Below are 22,096 nucleotides of genomic sequence, written 5' to 3' on the forward strand. Positions count from 1 at the left end.
GCGTCAGCCCTTGCTAGTTCATTGCCAGGTCATCTCTGGGGAGGAAGTGTTCCCTGTTTACAGGAAATGCAGGACAAGGGCCGGAGGGCCAGGCTGAGCGCAGGCTGAGGCCACCACAGCTTACTGCCTCTCCAGTGTGCCTGGGAGGGCAGGGAGGGGGTGTGCCACTTGTCCAAGGCCCAAGGACACTGTGTTTTGTTTTCAGGCATGTCCAGCTTTTACTGTTGCTTTGTTTTTTCTAGTGGTTTAAAGCCACAGGATTAGGGAGGGGAATGGTGCTTGCAGACAGTGGTTCACCCCAGGGTACATGTGGCTGAGCCTGAAACATCAGGTTCATCCATCCCAGCACATCTGGGACATGGCTAGTGAAACCTCACCATCAGGTTTTCTCTTATCCCTCCTCTACTTACACTGCCCCAGGCTGGGACAGAGAACACTCCCTAAGATGAAGCCCAAAGCCCTGTGTGCACCTCACTGCCTGCATTCCCTTCCAGAACTAGACCTTCACTAGCACCATTGTTCTGTGAGTACGTCTAGGAGCAGTAGTTGAAGGTGGGAGAGTTTTGTACCTAAAGTTGTCCAGAACAGAGTAAAAGCCTTACACACCTGAGCAAAAATCCTCTTGCCCTCTGCTATATCCTGCACCACACCAATGGAAGAAAGAGCAAAATTCAAGCTGAAACATTTGTGGCATGAGGAAAAACTCCTTTCTGGCCTTGACAGGAAAACAGCTATTGCCTCAGAGTGTGAAATGTCATTATTCCTGCATTACCTTGCCTTGTCTGGCTATGTATGTTATTAGCATGCATCATGTCTTTCCTGCCCTTTTCAGACTTCAGCTGCAATACTTGCCTTGATGATCTGCCATAACAGGGAACTGAGGGCTAAACACATGCTGCACTAATAAGCATTTCCTTTTATTGGCTTAAATGCATTTGGACTTTAATTTCCTTTAGTAATGAGTCATTCTTTTGCAGAATGAAATAAAAAAATAATTTACAAATGGATACAAGAAAATAAATAATCAGTTTTAATAAAACAGGGTCATTCAGCACGTTGTTGCCTCTCCCAATTATCATCACTACACTGAGTTCATATTACTTTAATTTTTTGCAGTAAGGATGTCACTGTTCAAGAAAGACGGTTTGAACTAGTAACTGCTGGGCATGTGACCTGAAATAAAGCCAGGGATAGGGGTACTGCATGTAGAAAAAAGTTGCATTCAATCCATTTGTTTCAGTAATAGAGGAGGAGTTTGGAGGCTTTTTTTGTGGAGGTTTTTTTCCCTCCCCAGTGGATGGAGGGGGTTTTATATATGTGCATAACCCAGCTGTGTCCAGGTGAGATTCTTGTCTCCATCTTGTATATATAAATCCAGTATATTATATCCAGCTATAAGCTAAGATCCCTGTGACAGGGGAGTCAGAATGGACACAAGCTGGGGTCCGTGGATGCAGAGGTTATGGCAGCAATTAACTAGTCATTTGTAAACTGGGCATGTCTGAATCTGAGTTGAGATATAGATATCTCACCACTCTGCTTCAGGGAGGTTATACTTGCAGAGGACATACCCCACAGAGAGAGAATAACTGTACCTTCCTAGGTAGTTCATACAAACCTGATTTGCTGACTCAAGTCAAATAATTACCAATGCAATCACCAATACACATAGAAAAATATTTAGGGTCATAACTGACATTCATTTCAGAGCTTTGGTGGATCTAGGCATAACTATATGCAACACCACTGCCTCTCTTTAGCAAAGAACTGAAAGAATTGTCTCTTAGCAATTCAGAATTGTGGTTTTGCTAATGAATGGATGAAACATCCTAAAAAAAAAAAAAATTATGTCCCCCACAAAAGGCAGAGCAGAAGTCAGCATTTACTCCAGAAACCCAGAGAGTTCACTTCCTATTCCCACTGTATGGAAACAGTGAATATGGTGAGCCATGTGTTGATAATTAGTGGCAAAATCAGATTTTAATAGCAGTTGTTCCACTGTAAGAATGGGACCCAAGGATGTGGTTTCTAGTCTTTCTACTGCTTTCTTCATCTTGTGGTGACATTTTGGACGAAGTACTGCTTTCATCTTTACTTGCAGGCACTTTTGAAACCATAAGAAGAAATTTTCAGAAAATAAACCAGGGGGCTCTTTGGCTCTTCAAGTATGTTAATGGTGCTTAAGTTGCATCATGTAATTTGCAGTTTGCAACAGATGCAAAGAAAAGAAATTAGCAGGATCTCTAGAAAAAAAGGTTCTGTTCTCCTCCCATGTGTTCCCTCACCCCCCAGTTAAAGACAGTGTCAAATATTCTTCTCTCTTTCTCTGTCCTGGCACTGACTGGGGATGTAGAGTGAAGGACAACAGGGAGGTGGCAGGAGCTAATCCATTTGTCATTAACTGAATGCTGCCACAATGGTTAAAACCTGAGCAATCCCTAGACTCTGTTTCTGGAAATCATTAAGCAAGGTATCCTTTGCCTGACCTCTAAGTATTATTAGCTGTATATTTACACTATATATACCTTATGGAGACAAATTATGGGTTCAGTTCAAATATGAACACAGCAGAGGTTCCTTAAGTCCTCCACTTGTTCATACCATTCTTTAAACTGGAGGTATGTTGAAACTGACTTCCAAAAGAAACAAATTTACTCCAAGGAAGCTAACTCAGGCTGGCTGGTGATGGTGTGTCACACTCCTGAGATTAATGATAAGCCACCCAGTCTCGTTGTCCAGAAACTGCATTTTGGAATACTGAAATCCAATTTTAGAAGAAGTCCTCTGTCCATGAAGGGACACATGAAAATGAAGGAGGTGCTCAGGAGCTGCAATGAGGCAGTCTGGATGTCTTCACTGGCCACATCACACTTGCTTTGCCCTGGAGATGGGTCCAGTCACAGGAGTATCCCACTGGCCCACTCCATCCCATATGATTAACATGCGGGGAATCACTGTGGCACTAAAACTGCACAGCATCTGAATGCTACCCAAATGCTTATGGCTACAGGGAGATGCTGAACTGCTTTTGACTGACCAACAAATTTCTAGCACATTTACACTGTCTGAGCAGGTTCAGTTGCAAGGCAGAAGTACATTATAAGTCTGTCCCAACACACATGATCATACCTTATAGACACTGTGATGGATCTACTGCACTGGCATTTGAAGGGGCATTGCCAGCACATCTTAACAGCCTAACCAGCTTCATTTCAGATGTATAAAGAGCCACTTGATGGAAAGGATGGATACTCCAGTTCCACAGGTATCATAAAGCATAACTGAGAGCTCCAGGGATATATTAATATAAATACCCTACAGGAAAGAGCACTCCCTTTCTCCCCTCCTGATCAGTGCTGAAGCATAGACCATGAAGCAAAAGGCAAATCACTTTTGTGAGCCTTTCTCTAGGATGCATCACTTGATGCACAAATTTATCGAAAGCAAACTGCAGGCAATCTAATCCTTACTGGTAGAGAGGACTTACATCAAGTGGGGGAAGTGACAGACCTTAAGTCTGGATTTCCACCAACTCAGCTTATGTGTATGGCCAAGAGACAAGCCTATAGCTAAGAGCATTTGTGGTGTTATGCAAAAAAAAATTCATGGTCTTCCCTGGCTTTTATTATAATAACCTTGGCTGGGTATTTTTGCCACTGTTAAATTTCCCAGTTAAATTCTTACATCACTAATGCTGACTGAATAACTTCTGAAAATCCTAAATAATTGATGTGATCATTGCTGAGGAATGGGGTAAAACTTGCATGGTCATTTGAAGGATAGGTGCAGAATTAAAAAAATGGCAAGTAACTCTTTGAGAATTGCACATTCAAGCTAGACAAAATACAGTATTTGTCAGGCTGTGAATCATGAGCTGTCACACCTGTTGTATATCTCCACAGTGGTCCATCACTTCCCATGCACATACCATCTGTGCTCAGACTTGTCCCAACCTGTGCTATGGAGGGATCATAGGTAGTAGAGACTTGTGTCTTGACTTCATTAACGAAGGAGCTAGCACTATTGAAATGATCAGTTCAGCTTCCCTCCTTGATAGTTTCATCCTCCACTTAGTTCACAGATCCTTTGCCTTTGAGATAAAATGTAAACATCACTATAGGGGCAGGATAACCAGAGAGTCTGTAGACTCCAGAACACCTTTTTCCAGATGTACCAATACGTGTTCACAGGTGAAGGTACATAGATAATGGCTTCTCCCTACTCTGTACCTAATCAGCAGCTGTGCTAATTTCAATGTAGCTGGTGCTAAGTAAAAGACTTGTGTTGCACTGCATCCTCCTGCATTTATTCAGTTAATTTAAGGTTAGACTGTCCCAGAAGGCCCATTGCTTTCTTTGTCCTGCTGGCTAACTCCTGGAATGACTACAGACAATTGCTGGAGGACCAGCAGGTAATGTGTCTGCAAACTGCTCTTACTCAGCCATATCATTGCTACAAGGAAGAGAATTAGTTGGGAATTACCTTGTCTATTGAGAGACCAGGGACTCAGACTATTTCTCCCTTTATTCTTCACACCCACACTTCTATTAGCATCTTCCATTGCATTAAAGTTTGTTGCTTGCAGCAAGTTTATTTAGCAGTGTTTTTAATGAGCTAAAGAAAAATATGATTTAGCAGAATAAAGAAACACAAGGTCTTGAACATTTATGACATATATATAATTACAGATTATATATGCATAATCTATTATAATGGTTAATTGTATAGAAAACCTTAGCCAGGTTAGTTTCAGGTAATGAATTTAGCATGGTGTCATCTTACATGCCCTTAGATAGACCCTGTAAGTCACATAAAGTGCTAGGATACATTTGGACTCAGGGACGAGGAGAAAACTGCTGTAGCTGATGAACAACAGGGTAGTTTCAATAAACACTGATGTGATTAAAGATACTTGGTCTTGAGGAGGAATAAGAAGGAAAATGAAGGTAAGGTTTCCCTGAATAGGATGAGAAAAGACAGAAGGGAAGTTCTTAATGAGCTATCAGGGGGTAGCGGTGTCCTGCTTGATCTGGATTCAAGGGAAGAAGCAAATGAAATTGCAAGTGACTAGGACAACAACTAGCAATTTGTTGTGTCCCAGGTTTATGCAAGAGGCAGAGTTCGTGGTTCAGACCACTGAGACTTGCTGGTGAGGTGCATAACTACATTCTTTACTGATCATGTCTGCAGCTCTACCTGTGCACACCTCACTCCTTCTATCAAACTCCTCCACTTATTCCTGCCCAGTCAAGGCAGTAACAGACAGGCAATCATTATGAAATCTGGCCTGTATCCCCAGTTGCAATGACCTAATCACTGATTTAGAGGTAGTTTCCCTTATTGTGTCCTGTCTGTGATTTTTTTCAGTTCTAGACCCTACTAACCACAGGAGCATTACTGAGAGTTTCAGCACAAAACTAGACAAAAGCACCTTCAGCAGTGTAAGCTTGCACTACCAGACATTTAAAAGAACTGAAAATCAATGGGATTTTAGTGCTTAACTGCCTTAGGTTACTTTGCAAATCCCACCTGCACTTTCTTGTTACCAGTAGAGAAGCAGCATCAGCATTAGAATCTTTTGCCTGTATCTGTTTTCCCCATTTTCCTGCAATATACTAAAAATAGCTGAACAAATTCTGGGATTTCTATCAGGATGTGCATTGGGCTGGAAGATGCTTTAGTAGGGCCTGTTGTGATAGGACAAGGGGTAATGGTTTTAAACTAAAAGATTTAGACTAGATATAAGGAAGAAAGTTTTTGCAATGAGGGTCATGAAACCCTGGAACAGGTTGCCCAGAGAAGTGGTAGATGCCCCATCCCTGGAAACATTCAAGGTCAGGTTGGACAGGGCTTTGAGCAACCTGATCTAGTTGAAGATGCCCCTGCTTCCTGCAGGGGGGCTGGACTAGGTGGCCTTTAAAGGTCCCATTCAACCCAAACTATTCTGTGATTCTACGATTTCCATTCTTTGTTCATGAGATCACTGCACCCATCACTTCACTCTTCTTTCCTAGCCTATATCATCTTACAGTTTCATAGGGTCTTTTATTCAAGAGCGTGTTAGGAACTCATAGGCAAAGATCACACAGTTTCTGAAATGAAGCTTCTCAAATACAACAGTTGTTTTAATTCAGCATTTGTGTATCCTTTTACAAAAAGTAATATCTCTTCTCAGTTTGTGTGCATTTTTAAGATTGTGTACTAATGGTGCTCTCAGAAACTGCCATTGCAAGCCAGTAAGTACCATCTGTGGCTGTGGGGTTTGTGGTCTGGATACATGTCCTGAGCAAAATGGGCTGGCAATCCCTGTCCTGTCCAGCAGAGTTCTCTCCTTGTGCTATCCTGGATTGCAGTTTGCAATTTAACACAGTGATTCTGCTTTACCACAGCTTTATAAAGTTAGGTTACTCTTTGTCCATAAAAGGGTTATTCTTTACAAAACCACACTGAAAGGTACTTCACAGACACCTAAAATCAAGGTGCCCAGAGGAAGGCTAATGGTATCCTGGGCTGCATTAGACAAAGTGTTGCCAGCAGGTTGAGGGAAGGGATCCTTCCCCTCTACTCAGCACTGGTGAGGCCACATCTGAAGTGCTGTGTCCGGTGTCAGGCTCCCCAGTACATACTGGAGAGGGTCCAACAAAGGCCATGAAGACGATGAAGGGACTGGAGCAGCTGTCCTGTGAGGAAACGCTGAGAGAGCTGGGACTGTTCAGCCTGGAGGAGGGAAGGCTCAGGGGGGATCTCATCGATGTATGTAAATACCTGAAGGGAGGGTACAAAGAAGATGGAGCCAGGCTGCTTCTCAGTGGTGCCCAGTGACAGGACCAGAGGCAATAGGCACAAACTGAAACACAGGAGGTTCTCTCAAACATCAGGAAACACTTCTTTTTTTTTTTTTCTTGGCACTCTAAGGGTGACTGAGCACTGGCACACATTGCCCTGGGAGCTTGTGGAGTCTCCATCCTTGGAGATACTAAAAAGCTGCTGGACAAGGTCCTGGGTGGCCCTGCAAGAGCAGGAGGGTTGGACCAGATGGCCTTCAGAAGCCCCTTCCAACCTCAGCTAGTCTGTAATCCTGTGATCAATGGAGATTCAACTGCTTTAGAAGAACTGTAGTGCATGAAGTTGACTGTGACCACTTCCCTAGTATTAGAAATGGACTCTTGTCATGATCAGTGGTTACAGCTCATTAATCTCAATGACTCTATTGTATTAAGAAAGCAGTTTATTTTTCTGTTCTCAAATATCAAGTTGGAAGGTTCCTCCAGTATTAGCAGTTTACCAACATCAAAAGTAACCTACATAGTCTCTTGGAAAATGCTAAAATATATACAGCTCGTTTTCACAGGGTGCATGCACAGAAGCTTGTACTAGATAAAAGACCTAAGCCTTTTATCTTAGTACATACCATAACTGCAGATATGGTAACTGTGTGGGCATACTTGAAGGGTTTGTTTTGTGGGTAAGACCTTGCCCTGCATTATTCTTCATACTCTCCTTTTACAAAATTTCCCAAAACCTATTGTGCCTTAGAAGTCACCTGCCACCTATCTCTGCATCGTTGGTGTCTTCTTTCAGGCACCTGGCAGTGGGATCAGTGAAGACCAAGCTGCCCAGGGCACCTTCACCTGGTGACCAGTTCCTAGGCTTAGTTCAAGTCTTCAGGAGCTAGGATTGCTAGGAGACTGCAAGAGCATAGACATACAAAATGAATAAAAGGATGTGAATTTGTTGGAGTAAAACACATGCTGGGTGTCAGGAAAGGTGTACTGCCCAGGAGCTCTATGCCAATATAGAAGAGTCTCAGAAGTGAAGACCTGCATGCTGCTGAAGTGGCTGGAGAAGGGCAGGATGGGGAGGGTGGCACAAAAATGCCCGTGCCCATTCTATGTGCAAATGAGAAACGTAACATTTCAGGACTTCTCTTTAAACACAAACCAGTGCCACTGGACCACAGGCCTACTATAAATGAAGCCCATGCAACAGTTCAGCAATATGGCAAGTTTTGCTGCTGTATGAGTCTTTAATAATGCCATTCATAATGATTACCAGACTAATATATGGAGGCGTTCTTCCCAAATTATAATGTGTTCTTACATTAACATAATGCAGTTATTATCGGAGAGAGAAGGAGGGAGAGAGGGAGGGAGGGACTTAATTTCACATCTGCTGGGGCAAACAATTACAAATTGCAGAAACGCTGTGCAAGTAAGGAAGGAGACTGGCTAAACTATTAATAAGCCTCCCAAGCTGTTCCTGTATCTGCCTTGCTCTTGCTTTCACTTGTGCTGAGGCCCCTTTGTTGTTGTAGCTAGGCAGGTTTTCGGAAGTGCTGTGATGCTGCCCACACTGGAAAACTGCAGACACTAGTAACAAACAAGAGAAGGCAATGGTGAGGAACAGTGCTGCTGCTTGGCCCTTTGCCCAGCCGTTGCAAATGCACCGGGCAGCTTCCAAGAGCTCCTTGACTCTGAGCGTGAAGGAAAAGCTGGCAACATCAAAGAAAGGCTGGCAGCCGCACCTCCATGGGGAGACACAGAGCCCTGTTTGCAGTTTGGAAGTGTATGCAGATATGAAGGGAGTTTCCTTCCCAAGAGGAAATACAAATCTAGTCAGTGCCTGTGGGAGTCTCTTTGTTCGTTGCTCTGCCAATTACATTAACACAACTTTGCCCAGCCTCCTATCACTCTATCATTGGCTTTGAAGCTTCTGATTTGTTCATATCTGGGATCCCCAAGTGGGAGATCAAACAAAAATAAAGAGATGAGGCAGAGCTGTGAAAGTAATGAAAAATATTTCAGAGGACATGAGAAGAAGCCATATACACTGAGAAAGCTAGGCCCACATTACAGACTGACCTGGCTGGCCAAGATGTCTACTGGAACACATGGAGATGTTAGATTTTGTTTCTCAAGACAACAGACTTGCCCTGTTGGCTGAATGCTGGAACTTACCTCCAGAAATGTAAAAGGCTTGGGGCCACTGTGGTGTATAATCTGTATATAAGCTCCCAGAATGACACTGTGGCCAAAAATACTGATCTGATCCTTGAATGTAAAACACAGTAAAGTCAGGTAGGAATAGATGGGTATTACTACTGGTATACTTGACACTATTTTGCCAGTGCCAGAATATTGAGTTTTATTTTGCAGTACCAAGAACAGCACTAAAACTGGCTGGTAGTAAAAACTGGTGCTAAAATGGTTAGTAAATTCATTAATGCTAATGGATAACTGAATAAAGTTCAGAGATTTTAGAACAGTTACATGACATGAGGCATGGCATAGTAAGACACCAAGACCTTCACCTATTTCATACAAAAGACAAATTGAGAGGACAACCTGAACCAGCCTGTGAGTACCTGCACAGTAAGAAAATTTGGAAGACTGCCTCCAATTCAGCAGACTAAGATTCAGTATCTGGAATTTAGAGGTAGGCATATTCAGCATATTCAGCCATAAAAGACAACTTTCTAAGGTAAAGGGCCAGCACCACCTGGAGAACCTACCTCTAGTCATGCTTTGTGGAAGTTTTGGAATCACTGGCAACTTTAATTAAAAAAAAATTAATATTTTTTTTTCTGAAAGGAAATGTTGGGAAGCCACTGGCCCATATTATATACCAGATCCAGTACATGGCTTTCTCTGGGTTTGTGGAGCTGAATTCAGATTTCCTTGAAACAACTCAAGGATTCTGAGATCTGACTAGCTTGTGCTTTGATTGATGCTATTGGTCTTACAATTACACTTTTCTCATCCTTTTGATGTTTTCCCAGAAAAGCCATTGTTACAATATCTTAACTTCTATTTTTACTGAGCACTGAGATGTTAGTATGATTTTATTACATCCATTTTGAGGGGTTGACTAGGGAGGAACAAAGCAGTTCTGGTTGCAACTAAACATGAACTTTTTTACTCCAAACTGAGACAGAACATTGATCTTTTGGGGTAGCCTGAACAAGTTCAGTTAACTTCCCACTGTTCATTTCAGATCCTTCTACTTGCCTAAATGGTTGCTGTTGAACCTGGCAGCAAAAAGCCAAAGCCTGAGAAATCTTGTTTTCCAAGCCCAGCAGGTCTGCAGGGATTCCCTGCCCCTGACTGGTTACCTCTGGGAAATGTGTGGATTCATTATGTCTGAGCAATCCCGAGTGTCTGGGAATAACACCAGTGAGCTAGTTTATTCTTTCTCTCTGCAGTGCCTACACTGAGCCGTACAAAGTGTGCCCAGTCTCTGTGATACCAATGGAGGTCGTCACATCAGATGAGGAACAGAAGAGTTCAGAAGATGACGAGACCAGCCCAGGTGATTCCAGCCTCGTCAACAAGGTAAAAGAGCTGAAAATGGGGAATGTGTGAAATCTGGAGAGGGAGAAACAATGTACAGAAGAACTTGGATTCTCAGCTCTCTCTGCTTATTGCCTGGTGCTCATTTAGAAATGCCAGAGACGTTGATCCTTTACTCCCCCAGTGCACTAGCAACAATTTGCCCCTATAACGTGCAAAGCCAAAGACCTGGAGCCTTAAGATGGACAGCAGAGGCAACAGGCAGCAGGAAAGGCCTTACTTGAATGTCAGGAAAAAAGTCTCACTCAGAAGAGAGATATAGCTGTGATCTTGAGAATTTTAAAACTACATTGAATAAAACAATGACAAATAACATACTGGGACCAGTTCTGTGTTGGCTGGGAGATGGAGTAAATTGTCTAACAGGTCTCTGCCATCTCAAAATTCTCTCATCATGGGAAAATGTACTCGTGTTTGGGTTTATTTTACTTATGTCTAATGAGTACAACAGATCTTAAACAAATTATGGAGAAGACCATGGAAATGTGACCACAGCTTAAGACCATACGAGGCTGTTTTCTCCAGAACAGTTCAGTGGCTAAAGAAATGGAATTGAGTATCTTTGTTTTTCACAGATCTGTGTGAGTGTGTGTGTGTTCTTAAAACCAGGACCCTAAGAATCTTAATAATGTGTCTCTGAGTACAAGCACCCCAGTGCATAGCCCATTTGGTATGCATGCAGCAAAGGGATATGTTCTTCTGAAGCCTTCCAATTTGAGGCCCAGGAACTAAGGCTGCATAGGAAAATAGCAAATCTTCATTTCCTACACCTCTCTCTGTCTTTCACTTTGGCCTGGTCCCTCAGTGTCAGCACAGCTATGTGGCTTCCTTATTGTAGATGGCTTGTGTCTGGTCATGGATGCGTGTCAGAACCTGCAAAGGTCTGTGCACATGCCCCTTCAAAACCAAATGATGGCTGAGTAAGGGTAAACTCTTGTCAAGAAGCATAAGTACATTGATTCTTGGAAGATTAGATCTCTTCAAGTGTTTCCAGAATGTGAAGCTTTATTCAAGGGCAGCTATAGAAAGTGGGGAGCAGAATTTTCCCCTTACAAGGACACCATTTCTTGAGAAACAGAAAAAGAAACTGCAAGCTGAATGACAGTGAAAACAAATGAAATTGCTGTTGCTCTTATCTCTGAGGGAGAATAGCTTCCTTTGATTTCCCTGTATGCTGTACCACTTTCAAGTCTACTCTGCGTGGTGCTGAGCTGCCTCTGGTACCAGTGGAAAAAACTGGTTTGATCTTCTAACTGACATGAAACAAATTAAACAATTGCAAAAACCCTTCTTTCCTCTAAAAATCATGAAATTTTGTTGTTTGTTTTCACTTTTTTTCAGAAAGGGAAAAGACTTCAAATTTCTGACATTCCCTGTTAAATGAAAAATATTTTTCCTTTCAGTTATATTAGCTGACAAACCACTAGCACTTATAGAGCATGCACTTGTGTGTTATTTAAGCTGGTCAGGTTTCTCAGCATCTCTTAGTTGTGATGCCGGTGGAGAAGTGACAAGAAAATTGTGACTTGAGTTCACAAGGATTATGCACACAAGTGCTGTGCACTTGGAAGCAAATTCAGGACTGCTAAAACCAATTTTATTGCCATTTTTGTAGGGGTTTACTCAAGACACTAGGATATTACAGTTTTCTAAATGTCTCCTTTACTGCATCTCATGTATTTTAATTATACTGTTGTGCTGGGACAACCAACTGTGTGGCTGTCACAGAGGAAGTCAGGACTCAGAGAACAAGCATGTGCTTCAGAGTCTGACTGGAGGTATCCCTCTCACTCTTCAGGTGAACACAAACAAAATATCTGTACAGGCCTGAGAAAGAACATCAGAACAGGTCTGGTGGTTTGGTTGGCCTTTGCTTACCAAACTAATTGTCAGCAAGGAACACAGTACCCAGGACCAGACTTTCACAAGCTCCTAGGGAGCTTTCTTAAAACAGCTCCATCTGAGTACAAGCCATATTTCCAAGCTGGCTGATGAATTAGTGCACATGGCTATTCACCTTGCCAAGAAGCAGGCCAGGAAAGCAGACATAACCTGATCTGCCTGTTATAATTCTGGCTGTAGGAACATCACCCCCTCTGCAATCTACTGGGCTCTAGCTACAGACTCTAAAAAGGGGCTGAAGCAGCAATAATTTCATGCCTGGATAAGCCATTTGCTTAGCAAGCCAAGTCAGGGGGGCTATGCTTGTATGTGGGACCAAGAGAAGATCTAGAGATGACAAGTGGCACTGACACACCTTAGAGCATCTTTGTTCTTGTAGCCTCATTAGGGCACACATCCCTTTGGACAAACTAAAGGGTCCTGGGAACCATCCTGTCAAACCTTGTGTGTCCCAGATGTCCCCAGGATCCAATCTGTTAAAGGAGACACCTGATTTGGGCTGTCAGAGGTCACCTAGCATCAGGACTCTTGCTACTCTGTGACAGTCTCAGCATCATGGCTGCAGGCTGTGTGAAGCAATAAAGAAAAGATGGACAGGGAAGACTCAATTTCTGAGGGAAAACTGTGCAGGTTCTGACATGAAGGATGCAATATATTTAACTGTTCTCTGCTCCCTATGTTCAGATACATGATTTTCATTTGCGTTGAGCTGGATTCTACCTGCTGCCTTTCACTGTCATGAACAAATTCCTGTATCAAAATGCAAGCAGCATGCTTTCATTTATCTCACCTGCTTTCTCCCAGCCTGCTTGCTAGAGAACTGCCAGACTTCCAGTTTTCAGAATTTTTTCCTCTGGTGTTTCTTTTTAAGGCTCATTTTTATAAGTAAATATAATTCTACAAATCAGCTTTGTACACACATTTCCTGTTATTGTTTCAACAGCTCTTCTCCTTTAAACCCCTGCTCTCCTGGTGACCAGATTCACATGAGCATGGCAAAATTTTTAGGGCGTACTGGAATCCGTTCTGTAAACAATTTGAGAATCATAGCCAATAATATATGTTGAGGTATTTTTTACATTATTTGCTTTATTTTAAAGAGCAAACAAAGACAGGCTTTCATCTCCATTGGGTTACAGGAATTTTTATTACTAAAAACCTACTGGAATGGGACAAGTATACAAATGTAAAAGAGGAGGTGGGTTTCAAATTTTTGCCTTTATTCCACTTGGGAGTACCTCAAACCCTGAGAAGCTGAGCATTTCTCATCAGAAGTCACCTGGTGGTTTTTATTCTTCTATATAGAACTAAGAGTGAAAATTCATTCTTTCTGGTTAAATAAGCACTTTATTTCCTTCCTTTCAGTCCACTGGCATATGATAACAATCTAGAGAACTCAGAGGCAGGGAATGCTGTAAGTTCTCTTAACCTTTGTGATTCTGCTTGGTTATATTACAAAAAGCAATGCCCTCTGCTTACACTACTGATAGAGATTCACTTGTTTTTTTCTTCCTGCTAAGCTAATTTAGAAGAACTCCTGGACCATCTGTCATTCATGCATCTTTTATATATGTTCATTTAATTAAATTCCTCCCAGCTTATCAGAAGGTGACACATGGCTTTCCTGTATTGGGCTCTGAAGGTTATATGATGGCATCTGAGCTATCTACAGGAAAAAAAAAAAAAAAAACCACACCACAAAACAAAACAAAGGAATTAGGGATTTCAGTTAGGGACAAAAAACTTCTATCAAATAAAATAAGGACCTTCTCTTTATCTCCTGCCTCTGAACCATCACTCGTTAGACAAATGTTCAAAGTCCAGGATGCAGAACCCCGGATTTTTTCTCTCATCATTGAGCTGGATTTAAGCCTGAACTTTGTGATTGTTTTTTACTGCTAAAACCAGGTAAATCCATCTTGGACACACCCAGCTAAGAAGCATTAAAGGAATTTAAGGGGAAATGAGCGTAATAGTTCAGATTTGACTAGACACCAACTTCAAACCAAGTTCCCTTTGGCAGAACTTAGTTTTTGTAGCAGTCTCAGAATTTCCAGTTTTAAAAAGTTCACAAACAGAGACGATATAATCTTGAAAGTCTGCTTTATGAAGCTCAGCTCCATGGTTTGAAATGGACTAAAATTAACACATGCTGGTCAGTTTCACCTGTTGCTGGTTATGATCTGAGTTTTTTAATTGCCTCAGTAGTTTGAAGAAGATGCTGCATCAGCTACCCCTCCATAGCTTCTACCTCTCATTTTATTGTCAGAATCTTCAAGCAAGAGTCTTCAGACAGTTCCTTTCTTGTAGGTACTTTTTAGGAGTGGGTCTTCTGGCCGGTTGATCCCTTTTGTCACTAACCTCCTACAACTTCCAATTGTTACAAAACTGAAAGGAGCTCGAAGACAATTATTTTACCACATGTAACTGACTGTCTGACTGAAGACAGGACCCAGAAGGGAGGAGTGATTTTTATGCTGTCTTCAGAGGAGGGACAGCTGATGCAGATTAGAGATCAGATGTGCAGACAAGGCAGAAAGCTAGCTGCTAGCCTTTAGGTTCATTGTGGGAACATCAAGCCTTTCAAGGGATTCAGTGAGCTGATAGTATCAGGAATGCATCTGCCTTCCTACTACATTAACGGCTCTACTGGGGGATGTAGGTTAGGCTTGGTGAAGGGCACAAACGTTTGGGACAAACCACAGCAGGGAGATGCAGCAGAGGCCCCATGGTGGTGCAAAAATTTTCTGAAAAAATACACGGAAACGAAGCACAGGTTTTGGGTTCTGTGGGGATGGGTAAGGGGCAGGAACCCATCCACTAATTTAAGAATTTGTTTTTCCAGCATCTTGCAGAGCACCATGCAGACAGTCCTGTAACACTGCTATAAAACATTGCCTTGGACTGGACTTCAAGAGCTATATCCATCACACTGCTTGATCCAGACTGTTCAGATACACATGCTAAAGTTATGATGATCAAACAAAATGACAGGCTTAAAAATAACCCCAATAGTAAATGGAAGGCATTTAGACTGCAATCAATTGCACAGTTTGCACCACAGTGATAATAGACTGAGTCTTCCTTTACAGAGTGCCTTTGGAAGGAGAAAGCAGTGGCTGGGTAAATGTGGTGCTAGGAATATTGTAGCAACATCAGCTATTTTAAGAACTCTCTTATAGTTAGGAATGTCATATAGCAAACCCTACATTAAGCTACTAGGCAAAGGAACAATTAAAAATGCTGTTTTTAAACACAGGAGGGAGTTTGATCTGAAGAACTGAGTGGAATCTCAGAAGAATAGTAAGAAAAGAATGTGATTAATCTGTGTGAATACCTGTAATTATTACAGTCTATAAAGCATTCAGGAAATAAATTAATACAAATCCTAGACAAGTAATAAAGCCATAGCTAGAACACAAAGACATTTCTGTCATCCAGAACACAGATCTGTTTGCCAGTTAACCGTATGGGAAATCTAAAAGTATATGAATCTGTACGCAAATACTACTGAGTTCAGTCTAAAACCAGCAATGCGTTGTTACAAGGAACTGTATACAGCCAGCATACGAGAGATGTGATCTTATCCTGGTGGCAAAATGTGAAAGTCTGTAATGAGGTGAATAGCCTGTAACCAGAGTAACATGGTGTAAAAGAAAGGGAATTCAGACCAGATGTGGCTGGATTGTAGGCCAGTGAAAACCCAAAGCATTCTGGCTAGTCATTTAGGGCTTTAGGTTTAATATATCTAGTACTAGCCAGGCTGGAGGGGTGCTTATTACCATTATATGGGGATGTGCTGGGGCAGGAGGGAGCATGAAGGGGAACTTCATACAGAAACATCCCTAATGCTGTGCTTGTGAGAGGGCAGCACTAGAGGCAAGATGCTCCACCCTTCTCCCAGGTATCAAAATAAAAGGCAGTGGATGAAAAGGGGTCAGCGACCCAGTATGGCAGATAGAGGGGACCTGCACCCCACACAAACAGGGAACACTAAGCTTAGCCACAAATGTCTTGCAACAAACAAGGCAGCTACTGATGCATGGCAGCGGTACATAAAACTGCCTTTGCTGCACTTTATCCGTTTCCACTGGGTGGGCTTGGTTTTCAGACTTTACATTAATCATTCTGTTTTGCAAACCTTTAACTTTCATATATTAAAACAAACAAACACACACACAAACTGAAACATGCTGGAGCTGGGAATGACAGATTTGTGTGCTTTGAGGAAGCACCTAATTCAGATGCCTTTTCAAGGGACAGCTCTTGATTGATATAATTCCCCAGGAGAGCTGCAATCTAGCTCTTCAAGGAAGGGGCCTCAGAGACAGGAGATGTGGACTGCTTTTCCTTCTCTCTCACTGATTCACAGAGCCAGCCTGAAAAAGTCACTTGTTCTTGTGTTGCCTCAGTTTACTGTTGGCACCACTGTGACATCACTGTGAACTGCTACATAGTTCATAATAATACAAAAAGGGTATTATGAAGTCGTTCAGCTCAGAGGCTGAAGCTTGGAGGCTGCTGTCAGCCTCTGACTGTGACAGAAGTGCTCCTGTGCTGGGTACCATCCAGCTGCAATGCACCTGTCCTGAGGAGTCTGTGAAATAAGACACATACACATAGGAAAATGGACGAAGAGATGCAGTTTGTCCACATCAGCATGGCAAGCCAGTGGCACACAGAAGAAGGGAGCTGCTGCTTCTGTGTCTTGTTAATCTGCTTTTCAAATGCAAGGGGTTACTCCTGCATTGTATCTGGAGTACTCCAGATTAGTGACTTGGACAGTACTAATGCTTTAGTTTTAGTGAGCTGTTCTGTGAACTACTTGTGCTGCTCTTAGGCCATACAAGCTCATTCCAGCCTCACGGAGAGAGATTCGCCCCTGGCCCACAATTTTTTAAGCTGGATCAGGAGACCACTCTGGTTCTGATCAAGGTCCTGCAAACATCTGGGTCAGCAGAACTGAGAGTTGGCACTGGACTCATAGGGAAGTGACTGGCACTGTCAATAAAGTACCATCTAATGAAAGCATGGCCTGTTAGGGCCCACCTAACCCTAACCCACCCCTACATTAATGGGATCACTACTACACAGAGAAGGGAATCCTGCAACAGTGAAGTGCCATATTAGCACACTCAGCATGGGCCATTAGCCACCTTTCTCCACTGTTTCTCCCTTCTCAGCCCAAATGTTTGTTCTGTTAGAAGGCACAAAAGGGATGTGAAAGCTAAAGTTTCTCAGTTTGAACTGCCTAAGACTAGTACTTAACTGCAGCTGTGCTCATACATGTGCCCTGTAAAGAGCTGCAGGCTTTTACGTATTTATTGTTCTGAACAAAAGCTTTCTGGTGGTGGTGTGCTTCATTATATATTGGGAAACATCAGCTGTTGGAGAAGGAGAAACTGTGCAAGTCACAAGTCATCTCTAGGTCTTAGTTTTCAATTTGGAGGTATGCATTTGGAGGAGGGCTGTAGGGCTTAATTTATTAGTCAATGGAGAGATGATTGCACAGTATCGTCTTTGCTTCACAAATTAGGCTAATCAGCTGAGCTGCAGCAACTGTACAAGCTTCTAACCTGGTTGAAGTGCTTTTATGTTTGTGACCTTCCTGACACCAGCATGTTCTTCAGAATGGAGAGAATGGGGAGATACTTCAGTTACGTATTGCCATTTTACATTGTATATTGCAAGCATTTTATTAAGCATTTGGGTTTGGGGAGGATGGGGTGATGAGGCTATAAGACAAGAAGACTAAGTGAAGCAGAAAGACGTGGGTCATCACATGGCTCCATGGCCTCCATCTGCTAAGCAGAGGCATGCAGTAAGGCCTGGAAACTGGAAAGGAACCATACTGCGAGGCTGGGCACAAGACCGGGTGTGCAGGGAATAAAGATTACTGAAACGGTTGCAGCTTGGCAGTGTTATAATAATCACTTGGACTTAAGTTTCAGAAACTTGGTGCTTGAGGGACCTGCACCCTCTCTATCCCCAATTCCCAGAAGTCTGTCTCCAGACACTGTCGTCAATCTCAGAGTTCATTTCCTGGTTAAACAAACAGCAATTAAATAACACAAGACAGGCAACGCCTAGAGACACTGTCTCAAACTTGCCCTAGACAGGCCATGTGACACTGGGGTCCCTGTGTTTTCTCTCTTGGCCAAGATGTATTAATCATAAGAGGAATTACAGAGTGTGACAATGTGTATATGCAAAGGGAAAGTGGGCCTGGCCTGCTGGGGAAATGCACTCTGCTTCTTGGCACTCCAAAGCCAGGCTTGTCTACAGAAGATGTGTTGAGCAGCAAGCATTGGGCCACGTGACCCGGAAGGAAACACACCCCTTTCATCTGTTCTGCTATGCCTACGTAGAGAAAATAAGAGAGAACAGAAAACTCAGTGCCTCTAGTGTGTTCCTACAGCAGTTGGGACAACCAGGAGAGGCACACCATTCTCTTCAAGAGGTGTTCACAAAGGCGAACCGGGGGAAAAGGGGCAATCAAATTTCCTCCCAGCAGGAAAGTGAAACTAGGGAAAAAATGTAAGATCTTTCTAGTGCATGCTACTAAACTGTAGCGTAGTTTTCCAGAAGTAAGTGATTCAAAGCGTGCTCCTTGGCACCCACCAGCCAGAAGGAACAAAGTACCAGGGGACATACCCTCAGACTCCTGGTGCTAAAGGAAAGATGGGTTAGACATCTAAGACTGATGAATAGTTCACTCTGTATCTCATTTGGCTTTTGCAATTTTCAGTTGCCTCCCAGGAAAAGTACACAGAAATAAAGATGAAAAAGAGGTCACTGTGACCCTTCATTTTCTATACATAAACGTCATTCATTTAACCCATCATCATCAGGATTCAAGAACTTTTTCACTCATACTGACTATTGACTAGATCATAATCCTCCTTGGGGTCCATCACTCCCAGGGTGAAAACTCACAGAGCAGCAAGGGATCTTGCTTGTGTGCAGTCAGTACTGGCATCTATTTGCAACGTGCTTTTACTGGCCCTTGGTTCCTCTGAAATAGACAGTGGTGATTTCACTTGCTGGTGCTTGAATTCCTTGCTTTTGTAATGAATGCCTGAAGTTATTAAAACTGGAAGAATCTTAAAAATGTAACTTCTGTTCCATCACATATTCCTCTTCTAATTTACAGATGTTGGGCAGTGAAATAGCTTCAATTATGTTTCAGTTGACCTTGCTACTGGGTTTTTTACACTCCAGGTATCCACATGACTGAATTCAGCTTCCAGCGCTTCAGGGAATGTTTCATTCTTTCCTACACTATTTGCAGCTTACTGCAGGCAGAATGAACCAGAAGCTTAGAGAGGGGAAGAAAATCCTGAAATCCAGAAACTGATCCCTCTGTAGAGACAAATGGTGCAGATGGTTCACTGTGATGATGAAATGGGACTTCGAGCAACTCAGATACTTCTATCATGTTCCAGAACACCTGCATCCCAAGGGGATGCTAATGATGAGGAAGGACAGAGAGTAAAACGCCTATAGTACATTTAATTGAAAGCACTTAGGCATTTTTTACTGCTCAGTCTCTGCTATGAAAATCCCAATCGTGTATCTGATCTATCAGGTGTGATTTGGGAAGTCAGCATTTGTGGGAAGTCAAATTTGGGTTTAGGGTCCCATCAATACTTTTTATGAGAGGTCCCAATTAAGCTTTGTGCTCCCTGACCCCTAGCAGCCCTCTCATGCAGAATTTATGGAGGAAATAACAGCCACAAACTTCCCACCTGACTCATATCATTGTACCTCAGCAAGTCCCAGTATCTCCTAAGTAGGCTTTCAGAAACAGATCGGTAAGCAATGAGTTTCCAGCATACCTGGTCTGGCAAACAATGTTGCAAAGTCTTGCTGCTGAACCCATCTACCCAGAGTCCACTTTAGGTCACTGAGGGCTGCTTTTCTTTACTACTACTAGACTATTGTTTTAGTTCCCTACTTCACCATTGCTAAATATGTCAAACACTTCCCAGTTGATTTCTTTCAGTGAATATTGCCATGCTTTGGTTCTTTCTTACTTAAGGACAAGTCATGAATAGGAGCAAAGTATCCAGATTAGCCATTTGCACCTCAAAGCCATAGGCTTTGCTTCTTTCCCACCAGTTAAGTAGATGCCACTGAGATTTCAGACAATGTTGTCTGCTGGAGTACTGAACTGTTTGCTTTCTGGAGATATTTACGGCCATTTAGCTTAGATACTTTGTTTAGCATGCAATAAAGCCCTTCGCCCCATTTGCATCCACAGGTCTCTCAGCAGTCAGAACAGTTTGGAATATGACCATGATAAAGTACTCCATTTTTCATGTTATTAAGAGTACTAAATACATGGTATGAGCCTCAACAGCCAAGAGGCTATTCAAAGCTAAGCACTTTCTGCTTCTCTGATAAATTTTGGACCTGTGAAAAATCAACAGAAAATTCCTCTCCTTCTTCAATAAGAACACATTTTTCAAACTTGACATCTGCCTTAGCAGCTACTATATTGTACTATATTACTGGCATTTGAATAGCGGAAACACCCTGTCATGGAAAGGACTCCAGGATGCCAGAAACTGAACAGCAAAGAATAAAAGCCTGGTCACTATTTTTACTGAAGGAATATGTCAGTTTAAAGTGTTCTCTAACTCTGCTTTACTTCTTGGAATGAGACATCCCTTAACTGTCTCTGGTTTTTGCTGTTGACAGAAAGAAGGCCAGTCCAGAGCTTACCTCATTGCCCAGGAGCTGATGTCTTCAGAAAAAGTGTGAGTTCATTGTTATGACCTATCTGTTGCTCTCCTAAAAGCGAAGCTACGCAATCCACCCTTCAACAATGATTTGATGGCAATTAATAAAAGTTTGTCTCTTTCCTCAGATACGTGGAGATGCTCCAACTGTTACATACGGTAAGTAAATAATTTTAATCACTGAAATCTAATTGCCCTTTCACTTAGCTGCAATTTAGAAGACATAAAAGCACTGAAGGGATTGACATGAATTTGAGGAGGAATGGCTTACTGTGAACCATTGCAAAGGAATATGACTGCCACTAATCTGCTCTTGCTACAGATCCTCAATTCTAGCATTTGTCATTCACAGGGAAGAGTGTCGGCCAACAGTGTTGCTGAGGCTCTGAGACTGGTGTAAGATGCAGAATAAGCCTAGCACAAAGAAGGAGATGGTGATAAAGAGGGGTGAACCCTGTCTCTTCAGAGAGAGAGAGACAGGAGAAGAGCTATGAAGAATGGGGATTTGGTTTGAATGGATTCACTCTGCTTCCTTTTAATCTTTTTTCTGATACTACAATATCAGTAATATCTAGCATGGCCTGAATATCCACAGGTAGTCACCATGGACAAAATACAGACTCAGTGTCAGAAACTCATGAGGGAACACACGAAGAATCACTGGAAGTGCCTGTTAGAGAGCTCTTGCATGGTGTAAACCCACCGGTGGCTTTGTCTCAGAAGACTTTGTGCCCCTTTAACAGAGCTGCCACTGCTTTCCTGGAGACTGGTAAACAGCTTAGGTAGCCTTGCTCTCAACATCTGTCTTGGCTATTAGTTGCGAGGCAGTAGGGAATATAGCCGCCACACAAAGCATGCCCCTTACTGCTTGGGAAGAAATTACCTGAGAAGGCAAAAAGTAGCCTCAGGTTGTCCTTGGAGTACACCCCAAACACTAGCAGCAAACAGGAACTCTGATGGAGAGAAAAGTAATGAGGTCAGCACTGTATGGCTGCCTGCTCATTGTGCCTCTCAAGCAGCCTGCCAAAGCTTAAGAGCCTTCTCAAGCTTGGGCAGAAGAAGCAGGAGAGGAGCCTTAAATGTGACAATCACCTTGCAGTC

The 22,096-nt window shown here is 42.6% G+C and overlaps 1 protein-coding gene across 2 annotated transcripts in view; it reads left to right on the forward strand.

Moving 5' to 3' along the window:
* FGD5 (FYVE, RhoGEF and PH domain containing 5) overlaps nucleotides 1–22,096 on the forward strand; it is a 110,048-nt gene that overhangs the window by 32,194 nt on the left and 55,758 nt on the right. For both annotated transcript variants that reach the window (XM_040589800.1, XM_040589801.1), the window contains exons 3-5: nucleotides 10,202–10,331; nucleotides 20,955–21,013; nucleotides 21,124–21,154. In XM_040589800.1, the coding sequence (XP_040445734.1) occupies nucleotides 10,202–10,331; nucleotides 20,955–21,013; nucleotides 21,124–21,154 (220 nt within the window). The remainder of the gene's footprint in view (nucleotides 1–10,201; nucleotides 10,332–20,954; nucleotides 21,014–21,123; nucleotides 21,155–22,096) is intronic.

This window comes from Falco naumanni, chromosome 4 (assembly GCF_017639655.2).
Source record: "Falco naumanni isolate bFalNau1 chromosome 4, bFalNau1.pat, whole genome shotgun sequence".
NCBI lineage: Eukaryota > Metazoa > Chordata > Aves > Falconiformes > Falconidae > Falco > Falco naumanni.